Here is a 25,267-nt window from a genome sequence, read left to right as displayed (position 1 = left end):
AAGGAGTTAATAGCTTTTTCTTCAAAATCGTTGAGAAATATATCCGCGAGAATCGAAGAGATCGGGCTGCCCATCTCTTTGCCTTACATCAGCTCTCTTTCACCAAAACTGGCAAAGATTCTCAAGAAGTTGAACTTCAAAACTTGCTTCACTATGCTTCCAAAACTTTGTTCAATACTTAGCAAACCTAAAGAGAAACATCTTCCAACTCAGTTTCCAGGAGTGTACAAGATTTTATGTGGTTGTGGAAAGCCATACTATGGCCAGACTGCTAAATCCATCCTTCTACGTTTGGAAGAACACCGTAGCGATATCTCCTATAACAGGACTAGAGCTAGCGCTCTCTCTAGCCATGTTCTCTTTTCAGCTAACTCAGACGAAGGCCGCCAACACATTGTGAACTGGACTCAAACTTCTAACATCCATGTGTGCTATGATGAACTCGAGAGAATGATTGTCGAATCTAGGGAAATTTCTCTAGATTCCTCTCATATCAACAACAGCCTGAGTTTCAATCTCTCTGACGCACACGTTGCCTCTGTTCAGTACTGGCACGCTCGCGACAGCGCATAGTATACGTTTGTTTGGAACTCAAGCTCACATTTTGTTTTCAAACACGCTACTGTCTTTTTGTACTTGTTCTGTTTTTACAATTTTAAGTCTCTGTAATTCTTTATATACTTCTTTGATTGTGATACCTGAAGATGTTGATCAATTCAACGAAACTAGTGTACTAGTAGTATCTTTTCAAATATATCATTTCATCTTTTTATCTCTCAGTATCAGTCATTAAAGCTTTTCTTTTTTTCTTTTTAAAGCTATATATATATATATGTATGTATGTGTGTGTGTATATATATATATATATATATATACAGGGTGTTCGGGATAAATTTGACATATTTATAATTAATTATATTTTTCCGTAAGTTACATGTATTAACACACACTTCTCTTCATTTAAAAGTTTGGACCCTTCATTCATATACAAGATGTCAGAAAGGATGGATAGCTGGAACCCACCTGAATCATGGAAGAGAATAACTTGTATCATGATGATTCGTGCCCGCCATCAAAATAAGGATATTACGACTGCTGCCCAATGCTCCCTGAATACAGTAAAAACAATCAGGCATGAACTAGAGACTTGCAATGGTGACTACGAGGATGTAGCAAGAAGAAAGATCCCTAGCAGACGATCTGATTGCGTTCGTACAGCAGAATTCCTCGCAAATCTGCAGGAACAGGTGTTGAAGAACCCTGGCATTGGAATTCGGGCTTTGTTCGTGGAGTTGCTAACTGTAGTCAAGCCCTGGATAACAAGGGTAGCCAATGGTAGGCCGTATGTATGGCAGCAGGATTCGGCCCCTTGCCACACCTCTGGGAAAAGTCAAAAATGGTTGTCTGAAAATTTCTACGACTTCACCAGTCCAAATGTTTGGCCTCCAAACTCCTCAGACCTTAACCCCATGGATTATTTTGTATGGGGCGCAGTTGAAAAAGACACCAATCGCACTTCCAGTAATACAAAAGCCCAGTTAATGGATAAAATTAAAACAGTTTTTGCGGCCCTTCCCAGGGAGACTGTAGCATCAGCTTGTTCGAGGTTCCGAAGCAGAATTGAAGCTGTGATCGATGCTAATGGTGGTTATTTTGAGTAAATCTTGTTGATAGTATTGTAATTAACTCTGCCTGTAATGTTTTTTTGTCAATTCATTAAATTTAATAGATACAAAGAAGATTTTCTTTTTCCTTACGAAACTGTCAAATTTATCCCGAACACCCTGTATATATATATGTAGAAAGTATTTTACCTTGGGTATACTAAATGTTAAAGATACCAAGCTATTTTAAACTTGGTTTTATTCCATTTCCCAAGTAAGCAAACAGACTAAAAGGTCAAGTTTGCGCCTGCACATAATGCAAGTCTAGCTGACCCTGCAGGTAGTGCAAGACCAAGGTAACTCATGGTAAAAGTAGAATAAGCTCTGATCACTAATCTTAATATTTATCCATAATGCAAAGCACATCTCCTGGAGGAGATGTATGATGCTTTGTATTAAAGGCAAGGGGCCACTACCCAGACCGGTTTTGACTTTTATTGAGGTCTCATCAGTGGGAGCCAGGCTAGAAATACCAAGATTTTAGTAATACAGAGCTTATAAGTATTTTACCAGAATCTTTAACATTTAGTATACCCAAGGTAAAATACTTTCTACATTTATGTCTCCTCCTGAGATTCTTATTTAATAAGGTTAAAACACCTTATGGTAACTTGTTCTGGTAAAATACTTATAAGCTCTGTATTACTAAAATCTTGGTATTTCTAGCCTGGCTCCCACTGATGAGACCTCAATAAAGGTGGAAACCGGTCTGGGTAGTGGCTCCTTGCCTTTAATACAAAGCATCGTACATCTCCTCCAGGAGATGTGCTTTTCATTATGGGTAAATATTAAGATTAGTGATCAGAGCTTATTCTACTTTTACCACGAGTTACCTTGGTCTTGCATTACGTGCAAGCGCAAACTTGACCTTTTAGTCTGTTTGCTTACTTGGGAAATGGAGTAAAACCAGGTTTAAAATTGCTTGGTATCTTTAACATATATATATATATGTGTGTGTATATATATATATATATATGTTAAAGATACCACACACCTAAACCTCTTTTTATGCGATAGATGCGTAAATAGAATTCGCTTAAAAAGAACTACTGACTCCATAGAAAAAGTGAAGATTAGTTCCAAACCTGAAATATAACCGAAATAATGAAAAAAAAACAAACATTAAATTCGTTAGGATCATAAGATTTTTATTTACATTTCATGGAGAACACACACATATAATGAATTTTAATAATTAAAAAAAAAAAACATATTCATTTCAATTGTATGCTAAGGAGTCTATAAAAAATTATGTTATTCGCTATCAGTTTCTGACAATAAACATGAAAGCTTTAGTTTTCGTGAGACTGTAATATCACTAGAACTACTTGATATGGTATTATCGTCATCGATTTCCGCCTCAACTTGTGGAATTCTTCTTGTCATGTCTTGAACAAAAGTACCACTGGTTGTTTTAGTAGTTTTAGGCATGAACCCAGTTCATGCTTAAAATTAATCGCTGTGTTGAAGCTTTAGATAAGTCGTGATATAATTCTCTGTATGAAGACATTATTAACAACTTAAGCTCATGTGAAAACTTCCCAGCACGTTCTTCATTTGGATAATGTCGGGCAAAATAATTGCCTAAATTACTGGCCAGTTTAAGACCTTCTTTAATTATATCAGCAATAAAAGTAGGATTATCTTGATCATTATCATTAACTTCTTCGCTTTCAGGAGTCTCAGAAACAATCTCCACTATTTCGTCTTCGCTAAGAGGTTTATCAATTAACAATTCTTCGATATCTCCTGATGTAAAATCATCGAATCCTTCTCTGCCAATTTCACATGCCAAACTTATTATATTGGGGAATTCTGCATTATGGTTGAATGGAACAGGAGCATTCTCTTTAACACATGCGGGCCAAATAGCTTTCCAGCATGCATTCATAGTTTCTGGTCTCAATTAAGATAACGATAACCGAACCTGATCAATACAATCCATAACTGAAAATTTTTTCCACACATCCATAACTAACAGTGTTTCATCGTCATTTAGCTTGTTCAAAACTTACTGAAATGTTCGTCTGACATAATATGTTTTAAAAGTCGCAATTATACCCTAATCTAGAGGTTGTAGCATTTATGTGGTATTGGGTGGCAGAAAAAAAAATTGCACATTTGGGTGTTCTATGGCAAGATGACCGGGTAAATTATCAAAGATCAAAAACACTTTAAATGGGAGACCCTTGTCATTCAAATAGCGTCTAACTTCTGGCACAAAATGTTTATGGAACCACTCAGTGAAAATATCTATGGCCACCCAAGTTTTTTGTTGCTCTTTTTTGTGGCAATTTTTGAAAATCTATGCCTTTCATTGGCCGTGGTCTTAATGATCGATTTATGAGCAGTGGTTTTAACATCCAATCTCCTAAAGCATTCGAACAAAATAGGAGTGTTATGCAATCCTTTGCTGCTTTGAACCCACCAACAGTTTTTTACATTTCTGATAAGTAAGTTATGTTTGGCATTTTTTTTAGAAAAGGCCGGTTTCATCCATATTCCAAACTTGTTCACGAGTGTAACCTCCATCTTTAATTGTTTTAGCAAGTTTTTGTGGAAATGATTTAGCAGTTGTTTCATCAGGAGAAGCCGTTTCACCTTTAATTTTTATATTATGAAGAGCATGTCTTTTAATAAACTTAGCCAGCCAACCATTGCTTGCATGAAATTCGTATTTTTTCCTCGATTGAGATTAAGTATCTGGCTGCAGTTTTTTAATCTGTTCATAAAATGAACAGATTAAAAAAGATAATGTACAAAATTCTTTTTTGTACATTATCTTCTATCCACATCACTAAAGCTTTTTCGGCTTTTTTTAGAACAACATCTCTTGTTGATAATTTAGCACTCGATTTTCTACCAGAACATGCCGCTTTTCTTGGCTCGTCATTTTTCTTTGTAGATCTGACAGTTGACTTCAAAATGCTTATCCACAGCCGTTGCACCTTCCCCAGTTTGAAGACGATCTAAAATTTGAATTTTTATATCCAAGGAAACTGCTTTCCTTTTTGTTATCGGCAACATCATGTGAGGGCTGGATTAAAATCTTCGGTTAATGAAATGAAAGTTTGAAAATTACATATAGCTTACGATTTATTATTTCTTAATTTTATAACGCGATTTTCATTTTTATTTCACTTAAAAAATGCAAATACAAAAAATACGGTAACTGTGTTGTCTACTCAGACACCAAATTCAAACTGCTAAGAACTGCTTTTTTATGCGCAGTCAGTTATGTATTGTAATTTGGGGAATTCCCAATAAATGAAATTCGTAAGAATTTAGAATTTTCTTAATTGAAACGAGAATGCAATTCTACAAAATTCTCAGAATTGTCTAGAATTTAGAATTTTCTAAATTGAAATGAGAATGCAATTCTACAAAATTCTCAGAAATTTCTTTAATTACGGATTTTTTCCTAACTTAGACTTTAGGTTGGTCGTGTAAAAGTGAAAAAAAACGCGTAAAAAAAAATTATTTTTGATATCCCAATTTGCGTAAAAAAAAAATTTGCATAAAAAGAGGTTTATGTGTATATATATAGCCATTGGCTAAGAGAGTGTTAAGGATGTGGTTTAGTTCAGTGGTTTGGGCATTGTCATCTTGTCTTGTCTAATTTTGCCCTGTTATATAGTGTTTTTATAAAAACACTATATAAAAAAAATCCAAAAAATATTAAAACCAGTTACCCCCCCCCCCCCTTTCATAACAAAGATTACACTAAATCCACCACCATTCCCTATATCCGGGGCATTTTGGTTAACTTTGATAAGTTAACCAAAATCTTAAAAAAATATGACCTGACTTCTTGTTAAACACCATATAAAAAATTGGCATTCCTTATTCGCTCCACCAGACCAACCACTTCCCCTAGTATACCTGGGGAAGTGGTTGGTATACCTGGGGTATACCAACCACTATACAACCAGGTATACCAGGTCCCTTGCAGCTGTAAACTGTCCTACTTTGGCCAAACAGGCAGGATAGCAAATGTCAGGATTTCGAAACACAAAGACTACATCCGTTTTCACTAGTACAGCCAATCTAGGCTTGCAGACCATGCCTTGGATACCTACTGCAGAATACATTGGAAGAAAGCCATGTTAATACACCGCAGAAAATTTAAATATGAAAGATTATTCTTGGAATCAGCCTCAGCTCTAAAAAAAACTTTTTAAACCTTAACAAATTTCGGTGCATGAGACCGCCCCAAATTTGGGAAGCTTGCATCTTGAGAACTTCACCCCAATAGCCAAGACAACCAGTATAGCCCGCTAGGGGGCACAACACTAGGAACAATAGTAGTTTTCTCTCTTCGGCTTCATTTGCTTTTTGTAGTGCCTGCGTGCATGCATAGTTCTATGTTCCCATGAAGATGACAATGTGACATTGCCAAACTGTAGAAGGTATTTATTAAAGTTTCTTTTAATTAATATTCCAGTATACATTGTAAATTCCTTAAATAATTTAATAGTCGTGTTACCAACGTATAAGCCTATCTACAAGAATATTATTAGCAAGCAGATTGACTCGGTTTCTAGACATGTTAATTATTATCTAATGACTAAACTCCAAGATTATAAGGAAACAAGTAACTTTAATATATCCACACAACTAGTTTCGTCGGGCTGCTGACTTCTTTAGGTGTGATAACACTAAAGTAAATAAAAGATCGTAAAAAACATTGCACTTATACAACAACAGAACATGAGAAACTGTAGTTATGTTTGAATTGGAGTCCAAACTACAGTACTAGTGTTATGTACATGCGAGTGTGTGACTTCACTTGTTCGCCAATACTGAATTGGAGAGCTATGCGAGTCTGGCAAACTGTAACTGAGATTGCTGTTCATGTGAGAAGAATCGAGGATTATTTCTTTTGATTCAAGGATACGACTTTCTAGTTCATTGTAACATTTATGTATGTTGGATATTAAATTAGTTGTGTGGGTATATTAAAGTTACTTGTTTCCTTATAATCTCTGAGTTCAGTCATTAGATAATACTTAACATGTCTAAAAACCGAGTCAGCCTGCTTGCTAATAATCATATTCCTTATGACGAGGACAACCAGCATCTTATAAAAGTTTATCAGAAGACCCTCAAGAATATTGGACTTTTCATCAACAGGCTGACTTTCTTAAAAAAGATGTAAGTTCTGTTCCATTATTCCTAATTTCCTTATTCAAAGAAATCATAACAGCAGAAAGGGTGTATAGAATTCACCAGAAAGCAAAACTAGAACTCTATCAGAAAGAATTGTTGATGCGAAACGCAGTTTAGCTTCTCTTTTTACAAAGAAATCCACTTTAGAAAGTCGTTTAGAGGTATCCTTAGACAATGTATCATAGAACAACATTAAAGAAATAAGCACATATCAATAAATCTAAACTTATTAATAAGTTCAATTCTCTCAAACTTGCACAGGAACGATCCTCCTCCTCTACTAATAATCCTCACATGCTCAAAAAGGTTGTCAATAAGTCTTTCCATATCCTCGCTACTGCAGAAGAAAATATCGTTTTGAAAGGCTTCAATTTTGTCCTCTCTCCAAAATCAATTCCTAGAGAATTTTTTCTCACTAAAATAGAAAAAAACTGCTTCTCTACTACCAACCGAAGATGTGAATTTACTTCGCATGGAGGCCATCTTCGCGATCAACAACACAAAAATACCCACAGACAACATTTTCCTTGGTGAAAGACTGGCCATTAAACAACCGAGGAAAAACAAAGATATTATCATCCTTCCAGCTGACAAAGGAAATGCAACCGTAATCCTTAATAAAACAGACTTATATAATAAAATCTTGGATTTATTAGAGTCAGATACTTACTCTCAACTTGAGAGAGATCCCACAAGAGAGATACATAATCGGACCAACAATCTTCTTAAAACGACCATGGAACTACCAAGAAATATCTGCCTATCTCTACGATCTCTTCATCCGCTCATTCCCTAATTGTACAGCCTTCCAAAGATACATAAAGAAAATACTCTATTAAGGCCCATAGTTTAAAGTATCGACTCTCCCACATATTACTTGTCGAGATATCTCGCTGCCTCCTTGAAAAGCCTCACAGGAAATCTTCTTTCATCAAAAATTCACCTGACTTTGTCACCAATATAAAAAGCCTTATACTCAACAATTCAGATATCGTGGCAAGTTTCGACGTAGTATCACTGTTTACTAATGTACCCACCCAAGATGTTCTTACTCTTCTTAAAAGATTTGAAACAAGATTTCAAAAAAGATGTTCTTTTTACTTACACACTGGATTAATTCAGGCTACTTCAGGTTTGAGGATGAGATTTACAAACAAAATAGTGGATTAGCCATGGGTAGTACACTGTCTCCGGTACTAGCAACATTTTTTTTGAAGATTTTGAAGAAAAAGCCATTTCTTCTGCTACACTGAAACCTTTGGCTCCAGTATATAGACAATGTTTTCCTGATATGGGAGCACGGAACAGACGACCTTCAAGTTTTTCTAAATCATTTAAATAACTCATCCCAAAATCAGGTTTAGTGCCGAACTTGAAGTAAATGGTTCTCTGGCCTTTCTAGACATCAAACTTATTAGGTTGTCTGATACTTTAAAAATCTCAATCTTCAGAAAGCCTACACATACAGATAAGTACCTGCATGCATCCCCTCACCGCTATCCACCACAAAAATTAGGCATCGTTATCCACTCTCGCTCATCGTGCCAGTTCCGTATTATTAGACGAAGTGCTCAAAAATGAACTGAAACATCTTAAAAGGACCTTCATAAATCATGGTTACTCTTCGAAAAGTATTCAACTACTGTACCATCGTCATCAACATACTAATGAGGTTTCTACCCCAGAGCCTATATTTCCTTACCTCACATCAGTTCCCTTTTCCCTAAACTGGCAAGAATTTTGAAGTGGTTCAATATCAAAATGTGTTTCTCCACTTTACCAAAATTCCAGTCAATCCTAAGCCACCTCAAAGAAAAGCATCACTATCTTCAGTTTCCAGGTCACATACAATTCTGTGTCTACAGAATTGTATGCGATTTTGGAAAGCCATATTATGGCCAAACTGAAAAGTCTATCTTTCTGCATCTCGAAGAACACCAAAGAGACATCTCGTAACAGAACCCGAGCCAGTGCCCTCTCCAGCCACATCTTGTTCTCAGTTAACTCCAATGATGAAGGCTGCCAACATCAAATAGACTGGAATTTAACATCCAACATATATAAATGTTACAATGAACTTGAACGTCGTATCCTTGAATCAAAAGAAATAATCCTAGACTCTTCCCACATGAACAGCATTCTCAGTTACAGTTTGCCAGACTTGCATAGTTCTGCTGTTCAGTATTGGCATACAAGAGAAGTCACACGCTCACTTGTACATAACACTGGAAATGTAGCTCGGACTCCAATTCAAACATAACTACAGTTTTTTATGTTCTGTTGTTATAGAAGTGCAGTGTTTTCTATGGTCTTTTATTTACTTTTGTGTTATCACACCTGAATAAGTCGGCATCCTGACGAAACTATTTGTGTAGATAATATTAAAGTTACTTGTTTCCTTATAATCTCGGAGTTCAGTCATTAGATAATGGTTAACACACACACACACACACACACACACACACACACACATATATATATATATATATATATATATATATATATATATATATGTTAAAGATACCAAGCTCTTTCAAACCTGGTTTTACTCCATTTCCCAAGTAAGCAAACAGACTAAAAGGTCAAGTTTGCGCCTGCACATAATGCAAGTCTAGCTGACCCTGCACATAGTGCAAGACCAAGGTAACTCATGGTAAAAGTAGAATAAGCTCTGATCACTAATCTTAATATTTACCCTTAATGCCAAGCACATCTCCTGGAGGAGATGTATGATGCTTTGTATTAAAGGTAAGGGGCGACTACCCACACCGGTTTCGACCTTTATTGAGGTCTCATCAGTGGGAGCCAGGCTAGAAATACCAAGATTTTAGTAATACAGAGCTTATAAGTATTTTACCAGAACAAGTTACCATAAGTGTTTTAACCTTATTAAATAAACATCTCAGGAGGAGACATAAATGTAGAAAGTATTTTACCTTGGGTATACTAAATGTTAAAGATACCAAGCTAATTTAAACCTGGTTTTACTCCATTTTCCAAGTAAGCAAACAAACAAGTCAAGCTTGCACCTGCAAGTGTTGCAAGTCTAGAGAGCTTATTCTACTTTTACCATGAATTGCCTTGGTCTTGCACTATGTGCAGGGTCAGATAGACTTGCAACACTTGCAAGCGCAAACTTGACTTGTTTGTCTGTTTGCTTACTTGGGAAATGGAGTAAAACCAGGTTTAAAATAGCTTGGTATCTTTAACATTTATTATACCCAACCTAAATACTTTCTATATATATATGGGGCGCTTAAGGGTCAAAGCTGTATAACTGAGAGGAGACTTATACATAGCCTTTAAAGGAATGCGGAGAACCGACCAGGTCTTCTGACCTAATGTTTAATCCTCACCTTCTCGTGGTGCACCCTGTTGGGTATCTACCTGGATACTGAACGAACGAGGATGGACTGGCAATTTGGGAATTAGCCGACCAAATTATATTCTTATTGTCTTAAACCAATATACAAAATGATGGTACAACATGGCAAAATTTCATGCCAGCTAGGGCATCGCCAATAAACATGGACCCCGTTGTTTTTGCCAGGGAACCAGGGCGAACAGTGAAAAATCATCTACTGGAACAAATCTAAAAGCACACCCAACTCAACATCACCAGAGTTAAAGATCACTACTATCAACATAAGAAGCCTGAATGGCAAAGAAATGGAGCTAGCAGAGGAATTAGATAAGTACCAGATCTACATAATAGGGTGACTGAAACAAAAAAGACAAAAACTGGTGAGATCTTTCTGAGCAATAAATACAAAATGTTATATTAGGAAATGATAATCACGGAAAAGAAGAGGTAGCCATAGTATTCAACACAAAATATGAGGCTAATCTTCTTGAATGGCAGGCAGTCTCAAGTAGAGTGATGTGGGCTAATATCAAAATGGGGAATTGGACAATGAGAGTTATTTGTGCCTGTGGTCCCACACAAGGTTCTACTAAGGTATAAGTGGAGGAATTTTTTGATGCTTTAGAAAAAGCAACTGACACAATGAAAAAGGAAAAGTTGGTTGTTGGGGATCTAAATAGCAGAGTAGGAAATAATTGTCAGAAATACAAAAATATTTTGGGAAAATTTGGAGAAAAGTGCAAAGCTAATAATAATGGCAAATACCTGTTGGATTTCTGCTCAGGACATGGACTGGTTATTACTAACACCATGTTCCAACATAAAAATGTGCACAAATTCACATGAAGAGAAGAAGCAAGGAATAAGAAAAGTCTCATTGACTATGTTATTGTTGATATTGATGTTTTCTCCCTGGTGCAGGACATCAGAGTGTACAGAGGATTTGAAATTGGAAGTGATCACTATTTAGTCTTGAGCAGAATAAAATTTAATTTCATAATGAAAAGAATAACATGTAAGAAAGTTTTAAAGTGAATAAAAGTGAGCAGCTCTGATGTGAACTGTAGACTAAAATACACAAAGATTATTGAAGAAAAAAATGAGTTTGAGAACAGGAACCAAACCTTGGAGATTCGGTGACAAGCCGTGAAGAAAACCTTGACTGATTCAGCAAGAGATGCATGTGGTGAGGTTGTCTGCAAGGATAGAAAAATCAGAACTCTATTGTGGACACAGGCAGTTAAAGAGGCAGTGAAGGAAAAGAAGAAAGCATATCAAAAGTTCCTGTCAAATAAGTCAGCTTGTGTTCTTAGAGAATATACAGACAAATGCAAGAATGCTAAACACTGTGTAAAACTAGCTAAACAAAAGTCATGGGAGGACTTTGGCAAGAATATAGAAAATAAATATCAAGAAGGTGGTAAGGTATTCTGAAAGTTGTTGTAGAAGGGAAGAAAGACTGCTGTAAAAGCAGGTTTAGAGATGATAAAGGTGACATGAAAATGGGAGAAAAAGATATCCTTGAAGTATGGAGTAATTATTTCGAAAAATTGCTAAATGAAACAAGCAGTGATAGCACAGTGGTAAAAAAACACTCAGCAGGCATACAGTCAGTATTACATATTCATACTTGAAGTAGAAAAAGCCATCAAAGGCTTGAAATGTGGAAAGGCAACAGGAGTAGATGATATTTGACCAGAAATGCTGAAGTTCGGTGGTACAAAAATATTACAGTGACTGCACTGCATACTTCAGATGGCCTGGACAGAGGGACGAATTCCCAATGATTGGAGTTGAGCTCTCACTCATAGTACCCATATATAAAAAGGGAAATAAAACTGAATGTAGAATTACAGAGGTATTTCTCTACTGAGTATTCCTGGCAAGATTTATGCAAGTATACTTGAGAAATGGCTGAGAGAATTGTGGAAGAAAAGCTTGGTGAAGAACAAGCTGGATTCAGGCCGAATAGAGGCTGTCAGGATCAGATCATTTTACGACAAATAGTTGAGAAAGCATGTGAATATAACAAAGATCTGTATTTAAGTTTTGTAGATCTGGAAAAGGCATATGACAAGGTGCCAAGAGAGAGAGAGAAGCTATTCAATACATTACAGTTATATGTTGTCAATAGGGCATTATATCAAGCAATACTTAGTCTTTATTTGAGTTGTAAGTCAGCAGTTAGAATTGAAGGAAGTACAGGAAGATGGTTTAATGTTAAATCTGGTGTGAGACAAGGATGTACATAATTACCCCTCTGTTATTCATTATCTATATGGATCACATTATGAAGGAAAGTGGTATTAAACATGATATCAGAATTGGCAGATGTTAATGTCAGCTCTTTGCTTTATACAGACGATGTTATACTTCTAAATCAATCTGCTACAAGTTTGCAAGATTCCCTGACTATTATTATTATTCAGGCCTCCATGGAGTCAAAAGACTCATCGTGGGAGGTCCCCCCCCCCCCCTTAGAAACACAAAGTCTATCATAACACTCCTTGAGAACTCATTGACTGTTCTTGCTCTCACCACCCCATCAGGCAATGCATTCCATGGTTCAACCACCCTCCATGCAAAGAATCCACTCCTTACCCACTGGGGAGTTCTTTCGCTTGGTTTGAAAGAACTCCCCAGTGTCAACCCTGTAACCACCTCTCAACAGTTTAAAAGTCTCAATCATATCACCTCTCCTTCTTTTATCCACCAAACTCTGCAGTCCACATTCCTTCAGCCAATCCTCATAGCTATCATTGTACAGTCCTGAAACCATGTTTGTTATCCCCCTTTGTACACTTTCCACAGTTAATTCATCCCTTCAAATCCTGATGACCAAATGTGAAAACAATAGTCCAAGTGTGGTCTGATCAGGATCTTATACAACCGAATGATAACTGTTTATCTCTGCAGGTCAGTGTCCTTCTCATTGTTGCAGCAATCCTCTGTGTTACCTTTGCCACCTTTGTAATATATCCCCTAAATTTCAGGTTTCTATCAATCATCAACCCCAAATCTCTTGTCTCCCCATTCCTCCAGTATAACTCCTCCCATAGAGTATGCAGTGTCCCATAGATGTTTCCCAAACCTCAAGACCTTACATTTTGCTGCATTAAACTGAAACCCCCATTCATTTGCCCATCTATGTAGCTTATTCAAATCCTCTTGCAGGGCTGCTGCATCTGCACTACTACTAATAATCCTTTCCAGCTTCGCATCATCTGCAAACAACTGAATATCCCCTTGCAATCCACTGACAATGTCATTGATATAAAGGTTAAACAGTTGTAATTGATATGGTATGAAGGTCAGCATTAAAAAGACAAAGACAATGAAAATAGTTAGAATTGTTGAAAATGTCAACTGTGTTGCGAATGGGGAACCTGTGGAACAAGTAAAACATTTCAGCTATTTAGGCATAATTTTTAGTGAAGATGGTAAATTAAATATGGAAATAGACAACAGAATCAACAAACCTGGTATGGTAGGAAGTCAATTTCTCTCTTATTCATATGGAATAAGAGAGAAATTAGTCAGAACACTAAATTAGCTGTATACTAGACAGTGTTCAAACCAATTTGAACTTATGGATTTGAGAGCTGGGTCAGAAGTAAAACACTTGACCAAAGACTGGAGACCGCAGATATGAGAGTCCTGAGAAAGATTATAGGATAGGCGTGAACAGATGGCATCAATGGCAATATCATATTAAAAATGAGGATATTAGGAAAGAACTTGGCATTGTCAGCATCCAGGAATGCGTTAGCAGAGCAGAATGGGCAAGGAAAGAATAGCAAAACAAGTGTTGTCTGTCATGTTGGCAGGAAAACGACCCAGAGGAAGACTAAGATATAGATGGATTGATACGGTACAAAGTGCCTTAAACGATAGATATATATAAGATCTGATAATGTTGGAGTCTTGACAAGTAACAGACTGATTTGGAGAAAAATTGTAGATAGGAAGTTAGTAATGATGTAAATTTTTCATATAGTACTATCATATCCTGTACACCCCTTGAGGGTACATGTCAGGAATTTGATTATGATATATATATATATATATTTTTTTTTTTTATCAAAAAATATTTCTACTAACAATTTCATAAGTTAAGCTTTAAAAAGAGCCTTACGATATTGTTTAGAAGATTGATAAAATATTCCAATATTTCGGCAAATATGCAAGCTAATGTTTGCGGCAAGAAAGAAATAGGAAGTTTCTCAAAGTGATATTGTTGATAGCACAGAGATGTTGCTCAGCTTTAACACTGGTATGTTTGTATTGTTTTAAAATAATTTTTTCACACATTTAAAGGCAACTAGAATTTATTAAATCATCAGTTGCATCAGTCTTGGGACTGGTAGCTCAGCAGCAATTTCCTCCATTCTGCTCTGTCATTGGCTTTCTTCTTAACCTCCTGGTAACTCCTCAAATCTGTGCTGTCTTTGACTTGGTCAAGAAAGCTTTTCCTTGGTCTGCCTCTTCTCTTCCCCTCTATTTTGCCTTCAGTTATTCTTTTCACAAGTCCATGTCGAAGTATATGTCCAAACCACCTATTCCTTCTAATTTTGATCGATTTTTTTTAGAGTTCTTGTTTCGTGTATCTCTCTCAGGACTTGTTGGTTTGATTTTTTTTCTGCCCATTTTATTTTGTTCATGCGACACCAACACCACATTTCAAAAGCCTCCAATCTTCTTACATCTTCTCTGCGTAGAATCCAGGTTTCACATCCATACAGTGCAATGCTCCATATGAATGTCTTTACTAATTTTTTTTTTCAATTGTAGGTTGAGGTTTGTTAAAATGCTTTTCATATTAGAGAATTCGGCTTTTGCGTTGTTTATTCTTGATCTTATGTCTTCTCTTGTTCTGCCATCTTCTGTTATTAGGCTTCCTAAATATTTAAAGCTTTTCACTTGTTTTATTTGTTCCCTGCTGATGTCTATATGCTCTGTATTGATAGGGATTTTGCCCGTAACAATGATTTTAGTCTTATGTGTTGATTTTCATTTTATATTTTTCAAGGTTATTATTTAGTAATTCTAGCATTGTTTTTAACGTTCTTCTGGTTTTCTGCTACAAGGGCTATGTCATCAGCAAATCTTATACATATGACTTGCTCACCATTTATCTTTATGCCACTATTTATTTTATCTTTAGTTTCCTGAATGGCCTTTTCAATATATAAATTAAATAAAAGTGGTGAAAGTATACATCCTTGTCTTACTCCACTCCTGATATTTATTATTTTCTCCTTATCATTGATTTTAATCCGTCCATTTTGATTTTTATAAATTTGATAGATTATTTTCCTATCCCTCAAATCTATGCCGATATTAGTTAGACAATTTAGGAGTATTTGCTGGTTTACTTTATCAAACGCTTTCTCTAACTCAAGGAAGCAAATGTAAGTATTTTGACTAAGGTCTAATCTTCTCTCTATTATTGTTCTTAAACAGAGTATTGCCTCTCTTAACTAATTTATTAAATACTCCTATATATTTGGCATAATGAGAATAATTCAGGGAGAAAGCAAAAGAAATGGCTATAGTTAAAATATAAACACAGTGAGTCATGCAACACTTGTATACTTCATGTCTTGGTTGCAGCTGCACGAATAGGAGGAAGCTATTAAAGTTTCAGGGAAATAGGCATAACTAAGCCAAGTGCAGGAAATGAAGTGTAATTTAAAAAAAAAAAAATAATAAAATTACAAATAATTAATGTTAATTACTTCTCATAACTTAGAGATAGGCATACAGTCTGTTCAATTAAGTTAGGGCTTCCCATGATTCAAAAATTGGTGATCAAATTTAAACCTGTTACAGCATCTTTGCTCCAGTAAACCACCTCTGGTTTTGATGGCATGAGAAGCAAGGTTTGAACCTTCTGATTCCAGAAATAAACGAGGTGCATCTAAAAAGTTTGGTGAATGGTATCAGAAAACAAACAAAACAGAAGATACAAACAAATTACCTTTATTGACCTTCAAAACAATCGCCATCCTTCATAACACACTTTTGGCAACATTCATAAAGCTTCTGAAAACTGTCAGCAAAGTCCTCTTTAGGAATCAATCGCAGAACCGCTGTCACACGTTCTTGGATTGCTGCCACGTCTGCAAAACAATAGGAGATCAACATTGTCTTGACCTTGGACTTTTGCAGGCGACTTTTTGGGTAGCAGGGAAGACGGCGAACACCAATCCATCGATTGCGACTTAGATTCTAGATCGAATTGGTAGCACCAGGTCTCATCTCCTGTGACGATGGTTCGCAGAATGGATGGATCCTTGGTCACACATGGTAATGAAGTCTCCAGAGGTTTCCATCTGTTTTGCTTTCTGTCATCTGTCAGCTTGTGCGGCACAAACCGGGAACAGATCTTCCACTCACCCAAATCTTCACAGACGATCGTGCACACAGTGTCCTTGCTAATGCCCAATTCCTCCGCCAGCAATCGTAGAGTCAGTCTCCGATCTCATGCCAGCATTTGTCGCACTCGCTCGATCATGTCTGGGGTTCTGCTTGTTGACGGCCGACCCGAATGTTTCTCATCCTCAGTCGTTTGGTTCCCATCATGAAAGCGTTTGAACCAGTCGCGAACACATTTTCTGCTCACGGCTTCCATCCCGTACACTTGCACCAACATTTCATGTGTCTCCATCCCCGTTTTCCCCAATTTGTAGCAGAACTTGATGTTCACTCATTGCTCCATTCTACTGTGACCTACCTCTAATACTGAATACATTCGACTGCCGCAGCAGGTTTACACTGATGGTCATGTGTACCCCATGCTAGGTGGCACTTCTCGACGTGTCTCTGGATAGTCATGTGCATGCTTGTGCACCTGGCATGTTGCCATTGAGATATTGGACCATTCACCAAATCTTTCAGCTGCCCTCGTATAATCTTGATGTTTGTGGACTTTTATCTTGGAAGAATGGCCAGTCTGTTCAAAATAGCAAAGTTAACAGGATATTTGATAAACATCAGGTAAGGATAGAGGTGATAATTTGTCTTTGATAGGTGGTTGTTAAGAAGATAACTTCCAGGCTGGTTTTAAAAATGATAGAGATTATATTTGCAGAAAATTCTTTCTATTTGTTCAATGAACCCATGACAGAGAATAATCGATATTTAACATCCTTCTGACAGGCTGCAGTCTGATGTTAAAAGGACTTCTGAAAAATAGCAAGGATTTCTTTTAAGATATAATCTGTATGCCACCTTCAAACCAGTCCAGAAGTTATTTTTTTTCCTTCCATCTATTAAGGATAAATTATCACTGCTGTCCTTGTTTGATGATCATCAAATACCCTGTTCTTCCTGCCAACTTTAATGCTTTGAACAGACTGACTGTTTTGTTGAGATTGGAATTCAAAAACATCAAAATTATACAGGGTGGGCAAAAAGTCATGAAGGGGTCTGAAGATTTAATAACTTAAAAAAAAAAGTTATTAAATCTTCAGATGTCAGAAGTTATTAAATCTTAAAAAAAATTTTTTTTTACAGATTTTATGAAGAAGACCTTGGAGATGAACTATGGAAAAATTCACGACTGAACCATGAACACAAATTGTGAAATTTTTTATTATCAAAACCAAGGATCACTAATTCTGACCAAAAGAGTATATCGCTGCCATTACAGCCTGAGAGATTCTCCAAGCAAATCAATGATTAGACGTTTCATTGGTTGTTTTGAGGAATTTTCAAAGTCAATTCCAAAGGGAATTGTACCCCCTTAAGTGTACAGTGTGGTGTGGGGGTGACGTTCGGAAGAAGTGATTGGATCTTACTTTTTCGAAGACCATGTTAGGAACTCTGTCAATGTTACAGGAGATGAATATTGGTCTATGATCGAAATTTCTTACTCCCAGCAGTTCAAGATAAACATGACGTGGTTCCAACAGGATGGAGTGACAGTACACACAATCCAACTGCTCACGCAAATTTTTGAGTGAAGAATAATTTCCTGCTGTTGCGACATATGCTGGCCATTGCGTTCTCTAGATCTGATGATTCCTGATTTCTTCCTATGGAGCTATCTCAAAGAAAAAGTTTGTTAACAGGCCTCAGACACTCCAACAGCTGAAGAATAATATTTGGGCTGAAATCAGCACTGGAATCCGAAACACTGAGGTGCCATGAAAAATGCCTTAGAAAGGGCACGTTTGTGCGAAGCAGAAAATGGATGCCGTTTACAAGATTTGATTTTTTACACCTAGTGTAAATTTATTTCCTATATATAATGTATATGATGTTATGATATTGTAAATTTAAAACAAAAAATAAAGGAGTTATTAAATATTGAAACCCCTTTGTGACTTTTGGCCCACTCTGTATAAGATTTCTGGAATCAGAAGGTTGCTTCTTGTGCCATTGATTTCATTGAACTCTGTCTTCAGATAGAGTTCACTGGAATCAAAGATGTTGCACTGCAATAGGTTTAAATTTAATCGTCTATTTTTTGAATTGTCTGTAGCTCTAATCTTAATCGAACAGACTGTATGCCTGTCTAAGTTTTGGGAAGCAATTGCTATTAATTGTTTATAATTTCTTTCTTTATAATTATTTTTAGTTGCACGTCATTCTCTCCATTTGGCTTAGCTATACATACTGTTTCTGTGGAACTTGAATAGTGTTTTCTTCTACTTGCTCAGTTGGGGTATGCACATTCTTGTGTTCATGTTTTAAATGTAGCCATTTCTTCTGCTTTCGCCCTGAATAATGCTCTTGTTACATTGAACAAAATATATAACATTTAATAAATTCTAGTTTCCTTCACACATGTGAAATCATTGTTTAAAATAATAAGAGTATCTTTATAGTGCTGTTGTAAACAGTGCAACATTTGTAATTGTAGGGGAAGCCCTCGATTTGAATTCTGTCTAGGCTATGAGAAATCTTTGTAGGGACTTACCAACTGATAATGTTCTTTTTTTTTTTTCTCTCTGTCCAGAAACTTGTTTTTTTGTCATGATCAAAAAATAAAAGGCTGAAGAATGCACACAACTAAGAAAATATATGGTATAATATTCCTTAGTTATTCCATTGACTGAGGCCAATAATAATGGCTCAGAATGTAATATGAATCAAACCAAATCTTTGCTGTAGCAAACAGTGAAATCCCAAGAGATTGTATTCCCCCCTTTTTTTTTTTTTTTTTTTTTTTTTGCCAAGGAGTTCATAGGTTTAGGTATAATTTTTCTACCTGGTGATTACAGAGTTTATACCTGGATTCTGGAGTTTATAGGCTTCTTTGTAGGCCAGGTATAAACTTTGGAATACTCAACCCATACCAATCTGTCTAGTATAAAATTATGCAGCTTGCACTCAAATATTAAAGATGATAAGAGAACGTTTGAAAAGTTAGATTATTATTATAAAGAAAAATAAAAGACAATATTTTTGATTTAAAAAAAAATTCACTCAGAAAATTTACTTTTATTTTTCAGTCAGGTTACCTCATTTTAGTTGCAGCTACACTCATTGGAAGAACATTATGTGACATCTGGATGATACAGAATGGCACTGTTATAGAGAGGTAAAATGATTTTTGTGAACTAGTAAGATCAAATAAATCTTCACTTAAAAATTGATGTATTGTATACTGAAATTATGTACTTGCATATAAAAAGCAAGTTAATGAATGTAATTTTTTGTAATTTTTTTACTCTGCTATATTATTATCATTGCACACCTCCATGGAGACCTGAACTATCCACACAATATCTGTCGTACCTCTTGTTGAAACCATTAGCAGAAAGAACTTGCACCTGACTGGCAACTCATTCCATTCATTTTTTGCTCTCCAAGAAGAAAAATCTAGTCCACACACACTTGCTAACCACACATATACTCAGTTTCCAGCGTTGATCTCTTGTCCTGACTCCTCTAGCCAAGTGCTGAAATATTTCCTCTATATTAATCCTATAAAATTCTTTGTCACTTCTTTTTCACCTGTCAGCCAATTTTGTAACAAACCCTTAATCTATCCTTATAGAGATCATTTCGCAGACAACTCACTATCTTTATCACTCACCTCTGGATCCTTTCCACCACTTCCTCATCCCAAGAAATCCAGCATAATAATCCAGATTTCGTATAAAAACTTTATAAAGAGGAATGATAACTCCCTAATCTCTGCTTATTAGTTTGGTCTTCAATAAACAAACAATTCCATTAACCATCCTGGCTACCATAGCAGTATGCCCTCTTAACTTTAACTCTCTAACTACTCCCCCCCCCCAATTTATTGGGGGGATAGTAGTAGTAGATGGTAAAAGCATCAGTTTCCTGCCATACAGTTCCCTCAGTGTGGTACACTGCTTGTAATATTTTCATCTTGAAATACATAACTTTACATTTCTCCACATTAAACTAACAACCATATCTTTTGTCCATACTGACAACCTATTTAAATCATCCTACAAGATCTCCAATATCACCTTGATTAACTATTCCTCAAACCAATTTTGCATCATCAGCAGACAACTGAATATTTCCCTTCAGATTACTTTCAGGTGTACCCAGGGAAAAATGGAAAGAGATCATTATTCTGTATTACCATTTTAGATAGAAAGTGCAATACTTGTATCAGAACTAAGGCCTAGGGTGAAAGACATAACAGCCATTAATGCAATGGGTAGTGTTTAAGTATTACATCTTGCAATATAACACTTAAAAATGGACAAAGTTGATATCCGAATTGCATCCCAGAGAGGGAAAGAGAGCTACTACAGGAAGACCAAAGAGATGGTGGGAGGATGATATTAAAGAAATGGCTAGAATTCAGTGACATAGAAAAGTTCAGGATAGAAATGAATGGAGACCTTTGAGGGAGGTCTTTGTTCAGCAGTGGACAGAAAATGGCTGATGATGAAGTCTAAAATATTGGCAAACAAGATCCACTACTCTTTGAGAAAGGCATCATTGGACTCTAGAGAATCTTTATTTGGAAATATGAACAGCAGTAAGCATTCCCATAAATATCTCACAATATACATAATACAGATGCATGCCTTGAATTTTTGCAAATGAACTACAATCCATATGCCTCTTTTACCAAAAACGTATACAGCAATCCCTCGATTAGTGCACCTAATGCGTTCATTAAAACGGGCGCATTAATCGAAAATGCACTAATCGAATATAATAACCTATGGGAAAAAGTAATTCGTTCCTCAAATTTCTTTTTTGAACCTTAATTTTTTTTTATAAAAGAATTAAAGTTCAAAAAAGAAATTTGAGGAACGAATAGTCTAGTTAAAGGAAAACCATGAAGCTGAAAGACAATTAAACATACTCTGAATATAAATTTTATTATTCTACTTAAAGAATTGAGCTAACGTAGTTTGGCAGGCAATTTGTTCTTTTTTTTTTTTTTTTTTTTTCATACAACCGACGGTATGGCCCTATTGCCTCTTCTACATTTCTATAAATTTTACTGCTTCTCTCTTCATCAGGGTCAGCCTCTAAGCATTGCTGCTTAAAAACTTAGATTGTACGAAAAATATTTTCAAATTGCTTCTGTGAATCTCTTTTGGCTGACTATCAGTGGTTAAATTTTCTTCATATTCTTCGGGATCTTCCTGCTGTGTATTTAAATTTAGCAGGTCGGAATCACTCAGAATCTCATTCTTCAGAATCACTCAGAATCTCATTCTTCAGAACGAGATTTAATTAACTCTTGGACATTATCATTGAAGGGGAGAAAGAAATGAAGGACATACAAATTGGTTGCCAACACGCGAAATCACGTGCTTTATAGATAAAATTTCCCAACTGTTATACAAGCAAAATAGTTACCACTTTAAAAACTACAATGATCATAAAAGAGAAGTTAATTTTCTGACGTGTAATAATAAACAACTCATCCCAGAAGACGGATTGATTACCCTATTATTGGAAAGGATTCTCCTTTTTCTGACATGCGCAGAAATGTCGAAGGGTCTTGAATCTATGGGTGTACTATAGCAGACGACATAAATTTTGGTGGTAAAAATTTGGAACATAGTATACGTGGAAGTAGTGTAGTATGCCATTAAAAATAACTTTGTAAAATGTTTTAAATCGGTAAATAAATTATTTCATTCTGGTGAGTGAATTTTGTAGTGAGTGAACTAACTTTTTTAAAATAGCCATAAAAATGTATAGATAGAAAATTTTTAAAATCTGTAACATTTATTTTTAAGATGTATATATAGGCGCACTAATCGGGGACGCATTAATCAAGGGATTACTGTACACACTGTTTGGCATGGGATAAGATTTATGCAGAACATGCAAGACCATTTCACTGGTGCATGATTTATGCAGAACATAAATCATGCACCAGTGGAAATTTGTCTTGTGATGTAATAAGTCATGCTATTCAATCTTTGAGTTGTACTTGTTTTTGTACTGAGTGTACCTTGAGAATGCTTTATCTATATGTTGTGCCAAAGATTAAGTTCGGAGCTAGTATTATAATGATGTGAGATTGGCTAATCATTATAATAGATACAGCATCTATGCACTTTGTCACTGCTGCTAACAGTTATCTCTTAACTAGATCACATACACCACTTCCTTCAAATTCTTCCATTCGCTGTAATGACCTGAGCTGGTTTCAAAGTCTATAACAGATTTAACTGCCATAAAAATTCCATTGTCCTAGATATTTTTGAATGACTATTCATCCTCTATATCAAAACTACATGGCCACTCTTGTCAAATGGAGCAAGTATGACATTCACTCAAGATCATATTCTCTAATGCTATAACAAAACCTAAAACTCTTGATCCTTGCATTTCCTCAATATACTGTCTGACATTTTGTTCAAGAATATGTTCCTCAGAAATTCCATTTCACTATGTATTCTGTTTCGTTGGGCCATTTTTATGCTACTATAGTTAAAATCCCCATAAGTCCAAGCAGAGTGATCTTGATCATGTTTGGTGATTTGTCTGTTACTGAGGATAAGTGTAGATGAGCTACGATCTATTTCATGAGAGAAAAGTTAACACTGTTTTGGTGGCATTGAAAGTAATAAGATTGTCCTCTCTTCATTGAAGGATTTTATACAGATCAATGTTTAAGGCAATAGTTGTAGACGATTACTTAACATTATAATAACGGAATTAACTCACCTAAAATATCATTTATTAGTAGAATTTTCGCCTGAGTATCACAGGCATCTTCAGTAAATGTAAAAAGGCTAACTAAACAATAACTGACAATTCTAAAGGGCATTGTCTAAGTAGCTCATGTAAGATAACTGAAAAAAAAAGGTAATTTCCTAACCTTTTTGTTTTTTTAAAAAAAAAAGATATATATCAGTGTTTCTCAAACTTCAGATATACGTGTACCCATTCCTAAATTTTCATTAGTACCAAGTACCTCCCTTATCAAATTAATAATAACAAATAAATTAATAAAATAATAATAATAAATAAATAAATAAAGTATATTTCGTTGTAAATGTCTATTTCATTTGAATTTAGATGTGCATGTAAACAAAAAATATGCTTTATTTTTAATAGAACAAAATTGATTCAGAGAACTCTTTTTTATCAGTCGCTATTGTCTGCTCTTTGCATTGTTGAGGCTCGCAGTGTACATATATATATACGAAGATTCACGAGTGATCGACTGCGAATTTGCAAACTATTCAAATGAAGCAGTTATCACAATTTGAGTAGGAGAATTCATACATTTAAACACGTTTAACATATACGTTTAAAATAATTGTTTTTTTTTTCTTAATAACAATTCCATGCGTTAATGATGCATAGTTGAAAATTGCCACGTACTTCCCCCCCCCCCCTGAAGACCTTTCATGTACCCCCGGAGGTATGCATACCACACTTTGAGAAACACTGATATATACAATTAAAAAGTTAGGAAAGATTAGCTGATTTAAAGATCGTCTCCCATAAAGGGAATGACGGTGACCATTGGATCTGTTTAAGTTGGGGAGAGAAGTAAAGTTTCACATGTTTCTTTATAAAGCCATTCCATGAGGAATCGACTTTTGTGAAGGATTCTTGTCTTGTTCCAGTGAACTCTATGCCTAGTGTTGATGGCATGCTCTGCAAGTCTAGACTGTTCAGGTTCAAGGTATTGAATATACAATTTGTGTTCTTCTAGTTGAATAAAAGCAGATCTTCCTGTTTGTCCGAACCCCCAAGAGCAAGGAATTTAGTAGATACCTGGATGAATTAAATGCGGAAGCTTGTCCTTTGGAGGTGAGAAAGGTGGCAATTTTTCTGATGGGTCGAAAGGCAACAAAAATATTTAGTGGTTTTAAAACTTTCACTATGCGTTCACTAATGCCTTGCACATAAGGGATAGGAATGCACGTTATTTCTTCTGTATTTGAAGAGGAAGATATATTAAAACTATCTAATGCTCTTTTGATGAAAGAATTCTTATGTCCATTAGATAGAAAAGAGGAAATAATGTATTGCAATTCTTTCTGTAATAGTTTCTCTGAAGAACAAAAGGTGTGGGCCCCAATGAACCAGTGTTTTAATAGTTCCCGCCTTTTGACTGGGATGGTGATGAGATTCAGCATGGAATTAATGGCCTGTATGAGTCTCCTTCCTATAGACTGAGAAATGTAGGTTACCATCTGGTTGGTGAAGAATTAAAAGGTCTAAAAAGGCTAACTGCTTATTTATTTCTACTTCTAGGGTAAACTGGATTCTTGGATGAAGTGCATTTAATTTAATTTAGAGAGAAACTGTTGTAATTCATCAAAAGAGCTCTTCCAGATAGCAAAAATATCATCTACATATCTGAACCAATGAGTAGGTCTAGGTCAGCGGTCGGCAACCTTTTTGGAGTGAAGAGTCATTTTTAAAATTATATCTGTTAAAAAAAAAAATTTAGGGAGCTGCACGCAGTGATGAGCAACCAATGGTCCTTGGGCTGCATTCAGCCCTCTCAGGTTTTTTGTGCGGTCCATGGTGTTTGTTTTGCATGGCAGAATTAGTATATTTTAATTAAAAACCTATTTTATGAATGTTGATTTTTACATGTGGATTTATTTGTGCAGGTTAAAAAATTAAAATATACCTA

The 25,267-nt window shown here is 35.7% G+C and overlaps 1 protein-coding gene across 1 annotated transcript in view; it reads left to right on the top strand.

The window, feature by feature from the left end:
• Positions 1 to 25,267, top strand: part of Abcd3 (ATP binding cassette subfamily D member Pmp70) — a 602,827-nt gene that overhangs the window by 81,755 nt on the left and 495,805 nt on the right. The window contains exon 5 of the mRNA XM_090414763.1: positions 19,659 to 19,747. Coding sequence (XP_090270889.1) covers positions 19,659 to 19,747 — 89 coding nt within the window. The remainder of the gene's footprint in view (positions 1 to 19,658; positions 19,748 to 25,267) is intronic.

The sequence above is a fragment of the Typopeltis vanoorti genome, chromosome 25 (assembly GCF_054136105.1).
Source record: "Typopeltis vanoorti isolate ZY-2024b chromosome 25, IOZ_Tvanoo_1.0, whole genome shotgun sequence".
NCBI classification, from domain to species: Eukaryota; Metazoa; Arthropoda; class Arachnida; order Uropygi; family Thelyphonidae; genus Typopeltis; species Typopeltis vanoorti.
The sequence above is the reverse complement of the archived record's forward strand: the minus strand, read 5'-3'. Positions and strand labels throughout refer to the sequence as shown.